General features: G+C 37.9%; 1 gene segment (V, D, J or C); it reads left to right on the top strand.

The window, feature by feature from the left end:
- Nucleotides 1–2,491: 2,491 nt before the first annotated feature.
- Nucleotides 2,492–8,146, top strand: LOC141495655 (immunoglobulin kappa constant-like). The segment is given in 2 exon segments: nt 2,492–2,600; nt 7,568–8,146. Coding segments are annotated over 2 exon segments (420 nt in total).
- Nucleotides 8,147–13,297: the final 5,151 nt, after the last annotated feature.

Raw genomic sequence — 13,297 nt, 5'->3', positions numbered from 1 at the left:
AGTTGAAGATAAGCAATAGGGGAAGGGACTAGCATTAAGGAGAATGAGCTTAGGCTTTTTTGGAGAAGGTAGGATTTTAGCTGGGGTTGAAGAAACTCGGGAAGCCAGGAGGTGGAGCTGAGGAAGGAGAGAATTCTATGCATGTAGGATAGCCAGAGAAGCTGCCTGGAATCAGGAGGTGGAAAGAAGTCATGTTTGAGGAGCCCAATTAAATCACAGAGGACATAGAGGCAAGGAAGGTGTAAGAATGCTGAAAAGGTAGGAGGAGGCCTGGTTGGGAAGGGCTTTGATTGTTAAACAGAGATAGAAATTTGTGCATTTTGCTAACACAACAGCCCTTTGAAGGAGTCTCATCTGCCAGCTGACAACTATAATCCTTCTTGGGTCATGATAATCATCCTAGAGATGTTTTAATTTATAAGTGGCATTATGGGTAGTGAAGATTATCTTGATCATGAAAACTCATCACTATCTAGTTTTGTGATTTTTTGCAAATCTTTTGACCTCTCTGTTTCAATTCACTTCTCTATAAATGGAATGAATAATTACACTCTCTGGTTGATGGGGGCTGGCACATAACTCAGAGGAAGTGATGCATATAAGAAAATTCTTTGAAACCATAGTGCGTCAGATTTGTTCATCTGTTTACTCCAAAAAAAACTTTTAAAGAATTTGACTGATTTTAATAAAATTTATTGTCCTGCTAAATGCTTACCAGATGGATATCTTCTTAAAGTGAAGTAATAGTTCAATCTGCCATCTTGAAAAGCATTCTACACAATTGTTCAAATTTTCTAATAATTAGGGACATGCAGATTAAAACAACTCTGGGATTGGGCACATTTTCACATTGCTGGTGGAAATGGGAATTGGTGTTAATCTTCCTGGAAAGTATGGTTCAAGAGCTACAAAACTTTTTTTTAAGTTTTATTGAATTTCAGGGAAGTCTGATCCATGACTAGAGGTTAAAGAGATATGCAACTGTGCTGAGTGAGGTTTTCTATTAATAAAATTATTTTTATTGATTTTGGAAAAATGGATGCAAAAAGATGAAAATTTGCTGAATAAGGTGGCAGGACAACAATATTCCTGGAGTATCATAGACCTGGGATATCATACTCTTGAGAGTAGGAGAAGGGGGGCAGAAATGAACTATCTATTAAAAGAAAAAAAGTCCTAATACCACTAACCATTATAGCAAATACCTGATGACTGAAAAAATTTAGTATAGCATGCTATGACACACTGTTGTACCTTAAGAAATTATCCAAATGGGGACAGCTAGGTGGCACAGTGGACAGAGCACCAGCCCTGGAGTCAGAAGTACCTGAGTTCAAATTTGACCTCAGACACTTAATAATTACCTAGCTGTGTGGCCTTGGGCAAGCCACTTAACCCCATTTGCCTTAAAGGAAAAAAAAAGAAAAAGAAATTATCCAAATGAAAAATACAAAAAAACATGGTAAGTCATCTGAGAAGTAATGCAGAAGGAAGAAAACAGAATCAGAAAAAATAAATACACACTGACTACAACTATGTGATAAAAGAACCAATCATGATGACAATAATAGCTACAAAATAAAATGCAAACAAGGAAGAAGCTCATCAGGAACCTTTGGAGGAAGGAACATTTTTGTTTATAAAAGTTAAACTGCATGTTTTGTAAACTGTAAATGATGGCTTTTATATTTATTTTCATGTGTGCTTATCCTTAAGTTTTTGTCTGTGAATTTAAATGTTTGCTTTTTTTTGGTTACTAAATTCAAATTGAATCAAGGAATGATTTTAAATGACATAATAAATGACTTCAAATGGGAATGTCTTCTGTAGTTTTTTATTGGCTTTCAGTGGTCTTGTTTGGGGTAAACATTATACAATTGCATTGAATGGAGTCTATTGTTCAAACAAAACATTTTCTGTTGATTTGGGAGAAATGGCTAGATAAAGTAGGAATAAGGAATAGATGGAAATTTGCTAAAGAAGGTGGGAGGGAGATAATATTCCTGGTCTATCCCAAGTCTTTGGCATTTTAGACCTTCCTTGATATGAAAGTATTCACATATTTGCCTAAGACTCTGAAGACTGAGGAAACCCACACCTGTCTGAAAAAAGACTGCAAGTCTCAGCAGATGGCTCTGGGCTCTGTTTCCCTTCTGCCGGGAGAGTTTTTGTATAGTGAGGCAACAGAGATCTATCACTGTGGTGGGTGTTTGGCCAAGGGACCGAGCTGGAAATTAAATGTGAGTAAAAATCCTGTTTTCTTTCTTTGGATGCCTGTTTTGCGGAATGTGTTTGAGAACTACAGTGTCTTCTCAGTCTGAAATTTTGAGCTTTACTATCTGATATCATTCAACCAAAAAGGAAGGGAAGGGAAAAATCAATCAATCAACTGACAACTTGACTTTATTTAAGAGCCAGATTCACAAAATAAGAGGAATATGTTGGGAAAGGAGTTCAGAAATATACTTAGGGTGCAGTAGTGAACTCTGTGTGAAGTCAAGGCAGGATGAGAAAGGAAGTTGGGTTTTGGTATAGGCAGAACATTGAGAGAAATCACTGTGCATATACTTTCAGCCCTGGGACCAAGTTGGAGATCAAACGTAAGTGTTCTTTTCATTGCTTTTATGACTGTTTTTGTCCAGTTGGTATACTTTTCTTCTTTTTTGTGTGTGTTTGTGGGTTTGAGTGCCAGAAAAGACAACAAAAATTATTCCTAGATTCAGTGACATAGAGAATTTAGCAGGTAAAGATTAGCTGGTAGTCAATGATTAGATTTGTCCATCTAAATTGAATTTAGTCAACACATGGGACTCAAGGCTTACTGCCATTCTTAGGTAAGGTTTTTGTAGAGGGACCCATAGAGGGCAAAACACTATGGTTCACTTTCAGCCAAGGGACCAAGTTGGAGATCAAACGTAAGTTCATTTTTTCTTCCTTAATTCTTCACAAAAACTTTATGCTCTTTTTGCCATGGGGGGGGGGTGGATTTGTGTTCCTATTTTTTGAGATGGAACAGATTTGCTCAGTAAGATCAATAAGAGGCACAATATCTATTTACTGGAGAGAAGTGACTTATCTCTAAGTCATCCCAGAGGGTTCTGTGCTTTTCGGTTCTAGGCACAGAATTTTGGTCTGGGTTCTCTCCCCATACTTCCAACTAAAAATTTCTTTATTGAAGGGGTAGTAATTGAAGGATAAAGATCATCATTGTTACTTGCCTTCTAATCCCTGTGTTTGGTCCTTGAGGCTTGAAACTATGTACATCAATTCTGAAATGAATTGTCACTTTTACCTTTCAATGAGTGACTGAGAAGCAATTTGACTCCCCCATCACAAGGAATTGCCAAGATCTGGGCATCAGACTGGCACATAGATGGTAAAGTTTTCTTGAAATTGGCCAACTCAGAGAGAATTAGGGTTAGCAGCAAGTTCTGTTGAGGGGGAAGTTAGTTATCCAACAATGTAGGTCACATTCGGTGGAGGGACCAAGCTGGAGATCAAATGTAAGTGAATTTTTCTCAATCCTTTTCTCAGATTTTGAAGCTAAATGATTTTTATCTGTCTTTTGGAGATGAATGCTTGTTATTTGTTGTGAGGAGTGCCAAAGGAATTATAAATTTATCAGTCTCAGAAAACTAGTTCATCTTTTGCCTCAAAAGGTGAATTTCAAGGATTAGCAGTAGAAAGGCTAGATTGTCTTGAAATTGTAAGAGTTCAGTCAAACTTTTCAATGAAAAACGTTCTAGAAGAGCTGAGTTATAGATAATGATTCTGGCTACTTACAGCAAAGGGACCAAACCGGAGGAAAAAAGTAAGTACATTTTTTATAAAACTAAATATAACATTGACTTTGTTCATTGAGATGCATAAAATATGTTTTTTTCTCTTTCTGTCTTTGCTTTCTTCCATTGTCTGAATATTAATTTACAGTTTAGTTGTAAAAACTCTATATTATACAATAGATGTAAGTAGAGTTAGAAATATGTTTCCACCTAAACCGAAATATAGTAAGATAGTTAAATAAAGGGTTTATAGTTATATCATTAATAAAACCAGGCATGAGTTATCATAAAGTAAGAAATTTACTTAAAAAATGTATATTGGGAGAGCAGTTGGTCTTTTTCTTTCTTTTTAAAAACTATATATTTCATTTGAGTAAACCTGAAAAATTCCCAGGTTGGGAAGACTTGTCCAAAAAGCTAATATTTAAGAAATTTTTAAATGCAGGAAAGAGAAATGATTAAAACTTAAAACAAAGAAATTATAGACTTTTATAAAAGGAGATGTTTAAAATATCATGTTCTCAATTTTTCGAAATTGTCAATATGTAGTCAGAAATAAAAGCACTTAACTGTGACACCACTGACGTGGTCTTAGCGTTCTATGGTGACTGGTCTGCAATGCGGACACAATTACAACAGTCATTGCCTTCATATAGTAACTAATTCCCTGCTAATAAGATCCACAGCATAATCTGTTTTTGATTTGTACTCTTTAGGGAGGAAAAAATAAAAAATTAGTATAAAGTGTGTCAAAATGCATAAAATTTGCAGAAAAGGGAACAATTTTAGAATTTAGGGATAAGCTTGCTTAATATTATATCTTCTCTTCCTGGAAATTGAAAGAATAAACAAAATTAAGGAGACAGAAGAGTTTGAAGATATCTTCTCTTTATAGAGAGAATAAACAGTTATAAAATTTAGTAAAAGAGTGAAGTACTAGTAAAATAAAGTGCCATGCTCTGTGCGTGCCATCCATATAAGAAATATAAAGAAAATTAGCTGTTTGATTAATTTTTACTGAATTTATATGACTATCATAAAATTATTTCATCTTTGATCAGAGATGAATAATTTTGCATTTCATAGTTTTTCCTCTTTTCAAAAACTTAATGAATGTGATAGAATTTAGAATAATGAAATCAATAAATTTAATGAGATAATAGAACTAATGGGCTTTCAATTAAAGAAATTGCCTATAGATAAAAATATGATGGTTCAAAATCAAATATTTCTAATGTGAATATCAGGAAATTTAATATTTCTTTGAATTCACTGGGATGTCTAGAATATATTGATAATTTTACTTTGACAAATTTAAAAAGATGGTTTTTTAAGAAATATTTTATTGACTATTCACACCTGTAATTTTTGGTTTCTCTCAGAAATCTAGGGTTTTTAAACATCTTTTTTAAAAATCAAAACTGACAATATATAGTCACAGATATAAGCACTTTACTATGGTACTTAAGGGAGGAAGATAGAAAAATGTGGAACTCAAAATGTTATAGAACATAAACACTGAAAACTATCTTTACCTTCAATTGGGGAAAAAATAAAAACAAAAAAGTATAATTTTTAAAAATCCATTTAAAAACTGAGAAAATATTTTGAGGGGGTTTGTCCCATATCAAATATGTTTATCTCTTTTTGACCATTTTGAAGCTGAATAAGAAATTCAAGCCTCTTAAGTCATTTCTGAAGTTTAATAAAATAAGTATAAAAATCTAGTGGATCAGTTAAATATTGTACAGCGTTTGAACTGGAAGGACCTTTGATCAGGTAGCACAAACCCATGTCCATCCTGAGGGTCAGAGGGGTCCAGTAGTTTCCATTGGGTACACAGTGACACAGCCAGGTCTAAAACCTTGACCTCCAGTCTCCCAATCCTTTCTACTACTTCTCTCTCTTGCTTCTGAATTTGATCAAGGACATACTGCTTTAACTCTATTCAATAAAGTAAAAAAAAAGAATCATATGTAATTTATTTTTTTTTTACAGGTTTTTTTTTTTTTTTTTTTGCAACACAATGGGGTTAAGTGTCTTGCCCAAGGCCACACAGCTAGGTCATTATTAAGTGTCTGAGGCCAGATTTGAACTCAGGTACTCCTGAGTCCAGGGCCAGTGCTCTATCCACTGTGCCACCTAGCTGCCCCTGTAATTTATTTTAAAAATGAAAAATACTTTGATGTTGCTTTAATAATGTTATTTTCCTCTCAGTGAATTTAGCTTTCCTTGTAGCTGAATAACCACAAGTTAGTGGGGAAAATACTGAGAGTGGAAAAAGGACTGACTGAAGTCAAATTATGTTTAACTCTGTGTCTCTTAGGCAAGTCACTTGCCTGCCTTATGCCTCAGTTTCCCCATGGAGAGTGTACTCTCATAGCTGCTGAGGTCCCTTTCTGTTTTAAATCCTATAGTTTTAAGCCAATTAGAATTAAGCTTGCCTTACTGGTTTATGGATATTGCAATGGCTTATGTCTAGATTAGTTATTTTTTAGCTATCTGAATATACCAGAAGCTGAAAAAGGCAATAACACTCAGTGATCAAAACATAGAAAAGGGGAAAAATATAATTTAACCTATTTCTTGGTCTGAAACTAAGGTGCTCAAGTTTGTAAAACCCTGAAAACTGGGACTTGCCCAGAAATTGAAACATTGTGTTTGTTTTCTGATCCTCTTCAAATGATTATTTTAGGAACCATTTTGGATAAGGAAAAAACCCTAAACCGAAGGGCTGGGGGGACTTGCCATAGGAGAAGCTGGTCGGTGAACTTCCAAGTCAGCAGTTTGAATTAACCTGGGCAGGGGAGGAGGGAGGCTATGCCACCATCTGACAGCTGCTAAGAGTCAGACTTCTGGGGCCAGTTTCTATGAGGACAGGTGGCCAGACAACTGTTGGTCCCAAGTCACAGCCTTGTGGCTGAAAATTCCCCCTTGATTGTGGTTATACCCTAACAGAGCGAGTTCAGGACCTCACCATGGAACTCCTATGGTGTGATCTGGGAGGAGCAGAAGAGAGGGAGTTAGACTTCACAAAGGTCTCAGGTGGCATTTGGTCACTAAGGACACGTTGGGGTAGAGGAAATATGACACTTGGTGCAAGAATTGAAGTCCCTCCGAATGTGCCATTAAGGAAGTAGGATGTCTGGTGTCTGGGGAGCGTGACTTTTCCTCAGTTTCCTCACATGTAAAATGAGAAAGAGGAGATAGGTGGTCTGACATTCCTTATCACTCTAAAGCCATGGTCTCTGATTCAGTCCTTGGAGAAGACAGAGAAGAGTGGAAATGAACAAGGACCTTAAGTCCATTGCCCCTGGTCCATCATCCCTTGGTAGGACTACTGGTCATCTTTTTAGTCTTGCCTTGTGAGCTACATGAAGGGCAGCTGTATCTCTCTGATTTACAGGAAATTAGAGTTTGGTGATGCAGAGAAAGGAAAAGAAGGGAGGGAAGATTTCACTGGAAGGGTGTGTGTTAGCATGTTTGAGAGTTTCTTTGTTAAATAGATCCAAAGTAGTATAGGGTAACAAAATGTGTGTTGTGAGTGTGTGTGTATGTGTGTGTGTGTGTGTGTGTGAGTGTGTGTGTGTGTGTGAGATAAGGATGGTGACTGAAACATGATGATATCAGGATCATGAACATGATTAGCTGGTTGATAGCTTTGTGGAACATACTTGATACTTCTTGATTTTGTTTCGGTGTCTCTTATGTTATTTATAGGCAAAGCCATTTTCCTATTATTAAAGTAATCCTTTTGGTGCTTTCCCCCCCTTTCTCCTCTGCAGGGAGTGTGGTTAAGCCATCTGCCTTCATCTTTCAACCATCTGAAGAACAATTGCAAACAGGCTCAGCCTCAGTGGTTTGTCTCGTGAACAACTTCTACCCCAAAACAGCCACAGTCCAGTGGAAGGTCGATGATGTGGTCAAAAACACAGGGATCCTCACCAGCTTCACAGATCAGGACAGCAAGGACAATACATACAGCATGAGCAGCACCCTGTCCCTCACCAAAAATGAGTACAATGCTCATGAAAGGTATAGCTGCGAGGTCACCCACGAAAGCATGAGCTCTGCCTTAGTGAAGTCCTTCCAGAGGAGCCAGTGTGTGTGAAGGGGATAACAGGGGACCCCAGAAGGGACCTTCCCTCACTTCATCCCCCATCTTCAGCCTTTCTTCTGACTCTCCTATTTCAAAGCCCCCTTTCCTTGCCTAATAAGTAAAGGTCATTCTCCTGTCCAAAGGCCTATGGTCTCACCAAATATCCACCCTCCCATGACCTTATCCATTCTTGTTTTCATCCTTGCCTGCTTTAATCATGTCTATATTTGAAAGGAAAAAAAAATAAATAAAGTCAATGAAAAGATCCCTGTGTTCTGTCTTTCTCTCCTTGATTTAGATTTTAAGTGTTTTTTCCAGTTTCTCCATTTCCCTTTGATATAGAGAAAGACCTCCCCTCATCCACCCAACACACATTCACAGAACCCACCAACATTTATTAAAACACACCACTAAATGATTGTTTGGGGGGGGGGGCGGCTAGGCTAGAGCACCGGCCCTGGAGTCAGGAGTACCTGAGTTCAAACCCGGCCTCAGACACTTAATAATTACCTAGCTGTGTGGAACTGGGCAAGCCACTTTAACCCCATTGCCTTGCAAAAACCTAAAAAAAAAAAAAAAAAAAAAAATGATTCTTTTGAGTTTCAATCTCCATAAAGCTCATTAGTGGCCAGTGACTTGGATGGTCTCACAAGAAATCGGCAGCCCTTGATCATCCCTGGCTGCTCCTTTTCTAAGTATTCCTTTTCTAGCCAATAATTTTTCCAGGAGCTGATCAAAATCTCTCCATAGCACTTTTGATTCTTCCAGTCCCAAGAATATCAAAGATACGGGAGGATCTGGGATCTTATATACCATTTTTGAGAGGAAATTCCTGAAAACTCATTTCAAAAAGGTCAAGTGTAAGGGAAGGTCCTTCCAATGGAAACCAGGGCCACATTTAGAGAAAGGATGGCATAATGGATAGGACCTTGTCATGGAGTCAGGAAGACTCAGGTTCAACCTAAATCATGATGCATGCATGACCCAAGGCAAGTCAGACTTCCAGATCCTCAGTTCACTCCTCTGTAGAAAAAAAATCTCAAAAAAAAATCTCTAGGAATCCTTCAGTTCTAGAGCCATGAAATTGCGATGAGTTTCTGAGATGTTTCATTTGAACCTTTGACATTGGTACCCACTGACCATTCCCCAAAGCACCTATATCTAATAGAGATCATGGCAGGACTTCCTTACTGAAGGGAAGGAGAGTCTTAGCAGCTCCCTAACCTGAAATAAAAAGAGAACTTGGGAGATTGATTTAGAGCTTAGGCAAGCATTATTAAACTCCTTAAATTGTAATGAAGACCCAAGAGAGCTTTTAGGGAAATGTTTTTAAAAGATAACTTTGTCAATTCCTCGTGTTTGTTTTCCAACCACCTTTAGTTTCAGTCAGTCAACAAAACACTGTGTTAAAATCTGAGGATAAAAAGAAAGTTAAGAAGATCCCTGCCCTCAAGGAGCTTACAGTCTAATGCAGGCTACGACATGAAAGCAGCTATATTCAGACAAGTTTCAAACAGGATAAACTGGAAGTAATCAAGAGAGGGAAGACACTAATCTTAAGAGGGACTTGGAAAGGCTTTTCATAGAAAATACAATTGGAGCTAGCACAGAAAGGAAGGTCAGGGAGTCAGGAGGCAGAGTTGAGGAGGGAGAGAATTCCAAATATAGGGAACTACCTGGAGAAACATCTAGAATCTAGTGATAGAGTGTCTTGCTCAAGGAATTGGAGCATACAAAGAGTAAGGGAAGACAAGTAAGGTGTAAGAAAAACAGAAAAGTAAGATGGGGTCCAGATTGTCAAGGGTTTGAATGCCAACCAGAAGATGTTATATTTGATCCTGGAGGTGGGAAGGAAACTTGAAGGAACCTGGAGTTCACTGAATAGGGAGAGACCTCTGACATGATCAGATCTGCTCTTTAGGAAGACTAAGTGGAGGGTGGATTGGAGTGGAGAGGACAAGTTATAGTCCTCGTTCAGGTGTGAGGTAATGGGACCCGACACCAGAGCGATGGCAGTGATCAAGGAGAGCCTAGGCCATATTCAAGAGAGCTTGCAAAGGTAAAATTGATAGCATTTGACAACAGATTGGATATGGTGGGGAGGAGAGATAACAGAGTGGGAAGTCAAAGATGATACCTAACTTTAGAGCCTGGGGGACTGGGGAGAAAGGGGTGCCTCTCAGGAATTGGTGTAATTGGAAAATTTAGAAGGTTTTGGGGAAAAGATAATGCTTCAAGGAATAAAACCCCTCCAAATAAAATCTCTCCAAATGGGAACTTTCTTAGGGATTTGGGAGTTGGACTCTTAATTTTACAGAGTTCTTAAAACAGAGAGATTCAGGCCTCTTCCCCTTTTTAAAAAAATTATGAATATAATTAATACCAAATTTAAAATATATATTCATTTCTAGAGCAGAACAGAAGAAAAATCAAGTGTTTCTTTTATGAAGTTGGCTTTTCTTTTTAAACACAGAATAAATTCAAAATATGCTATTTATCCTGCAGTTGTGCTAGCTCTGAAGGCTTTAAAAATGTTTTGGAACAATTAACCCAGAGGGAGAAGCAGTGCCAGTGTACAGAGTGTACAGAGTTCACTTTTGAACTTATTTTCTACTGAAAGGGAATTTCCTAGACTTGGTTGTTTTTATGAAAGTTATTGGTCACACTAACTAAAGTAGCTTATGTAAGTTTAGTGGTACAAAGTTCAAATTATGTTTCTTTTTTTTTCTTTTTAGTTTTTACAAGGCAGTGGAGTTAAGTGACTTGCCCAAGGCCACACAGCTAGGTAATTATTAAGTGTCTGAGGCTGGATTTGAACTCAGATACTCCTGACTCCAGGGCCAGTGCCCTATCCACTGTGCCACCTAGCTGCCCCCAAGTTATATTTTTTAATTATAATTCCATTATAGGCTCATATATTTAGAACTGGAAGGGACCCTGGCATTATCTAGTCTAAACCTTTCATTTTACAGAGGAGGAAATGGAGATTCAAAAGGGGTAAAGTGACTTGTTCAAAGTCACCTGGGTCCTTCTGGAGGGGGATTTGAGCACAGAACTCTGACTCAAGTCTGACTTCAGTTCTCTTTTTCTGTTCTGCTCTGCCCTTCTCCCTCCCTTTCTCCCCACTTTGTGGTCTTACCAGTTATATTTTGTCTCTTAAGCATATACTACTGGCTTCATGGTGATGGAAATGGAAAGGCTTCTGTACATTGTTAACAAGTGAATATAGCTAGCACCAGACACTCTGTTTAATCCAATGAAGGATGTATCCCAGGAGAAGATGTGTGACATAATGGAGAGAGAGCCAGTAAGAATTGTTCCAATCTTGCTGAATATTCATTGATTGAGAAAGACCTATGGTTATGTCCTACCCCCGATCAATACTGACTCAGCCCCAGGTAGTTCTCCCCTCCCAAATGTGAAAAATCCCAACCTTCAAAAAAGTGAAGATATGCTTATGATACAGTAGTTGCTAAATAAATCCTTGTTCCTTTCCCTTCCCTCCTCTTCAGAAATGTCCATCCCTGTGTTTGTATTTGTGCTGATATGGCCCTTTTCTCCATGGCACCTTTCTTCAGTTTTCTTATCTGTTAATAAAACAATCAATGATTCAGCAAGAATGCTCACTCCCAGGGAGATTAAATGAGGAGATTGGGCTAGATGGTCAAAGACCATCATTCTTTGTATTTGTCCAGATCCTAGCACACAGTGGATGAATAGAGCCTTTATCTTTTTGAGTTCAAATTCAATTCTAAGGCACCTACTAGTTGAATCACCCTGGGCAAGTCACTTAACCTTGTTTGCCTTGGTTTCCTCATCTGTAAAATCAAGTGGAGAAGGAAATGATGAACCCTTTCTGTATCTTTGCCAAGAAAACCCCCAAATGGAGTCGTGAAGAGTTGGACATGACTGAAATGACTGAACAACAACAGCCAACAATAAATAGAACTGCACAGAATTAGCAACAGTGAGCCAAAATGTTCTCATTACCTTTTAAAATGTTCATGGTTGCATGGGTATGTGTGAAGGCACTGACAATGTGAATTCTTGGCCATTTCCTGAGGATGCATATATATATAAAATGTTTACCTATATAAACATATGGCATGTGTCTATGTATTTACATTATGATGATAAAAGATGATGTTGATAATGTGATGATGATAATGATAAATGGCACTTATTTACTACCTTAAGGTCTGCAATGGGCTTTATATCACATGCAGTGTCGCAACTAATTATGTCTACACAATCGCTCACTGAGCATTGATTAGGAGGAAGGAAGGCAAGGGAATAAGTGTTTATTTAGTTCATTTATGTATTTAAGGCACTGTACTAAGCATTTTATAATAATTATCTCATTGATCCTCAAAATAATCCTAGGAGGCAGATGTTGTTATTATATCCATTTTACAGTGGAGGAAACTGAGGCAAACAAAGGTTTACCTACTAGTAGGTGTCTGAGAATGGATGTGAGCTCAGGTCTTCCTGACTTTATACACTTCACCACCTAACTGTCTCTTTGAAGAACCTACTAGGTGCTTGGCAACCTTCTAACCTTCTCCCATGCACAAAACACCTACATTTACATAAGTGAATATATAAGACATGGTTGGAAATGTAATGCCATGGAAAAGGTTCTGAAGATGTGGGTTCAAATCTTCCCCATGTGACCATGGGCAGCTCATTTCACAATCTGGGTTCCATTTTCTCACCTACAAGGAGAGACTTGGAATAAACCAGCAACTCTTAACCTTTTTTTGTGTGTCCCTGGTCCAACCTATGGACCCCTTATCGGAATTACATTTTTAAATGCATGAAGTAATATACATTAGATTAAAAAGAAAACAAAAGGTCAGTGAAAGAAAATATAACTCTCTCTCTAGACTAGATCAGGTCCCTTTAAAATTAAAGTATAGGATTCCATATAAATGGGGTAGGGGATGACTAAATAGTCATCAATGCTGAAAGTTATGTATCTGCTATAGAATCTGACTTGGACATAGATGCTACAGAGAATCACAAATTAAAGTCACTGCCAACAAACAGCAGACAGTCCAAAGTGAACTGTTTTTATAATCTGTATTAGTCCCTTTCTTCACAGCAATGCCTTGAGATAGGTGATATTTCATTATTATTCCCATTTAATATGATGAAGACACTGAGGCTCAGGGGTTAAGAGGGGTTAAGTGACTTGGTCAAAGTGACATATTTTTTTTTGCAAGGCAATGGGGTTAAATGATTTGCCCAAGGCCACCCAGCTAGGCAATTATTGAGTGTCTGAGGGCAGATTTGAACCCAGGTACTCCTGACTCCAGGGCCGGTGCTCTATCCACTGCACCACCTAGCCGCCCCTAAAGTCACATATTTTTAATTGTCAAAGCCAGGATTTGAAACCATGTCTCTCCTGATGCCA

Source organism: Macrotis lagotis, chromosome 1, assembly GCF_037893015.1.
Source record: "Macrotis lagotis isolate mMagLag1 chromosome 1, bilby.v1.9.chrom.fasta, whole genome shotgun sequence".
Lineage (NCBI taxonomy): Eukaryota > Metazoa > Chordata > Mammalia > Peramelemorphia > Peramelidae > Macrotis > Macrotis lagotis.
This window is presented reverse-complemented; position numbering and strand designations above follow the sequence as displayed.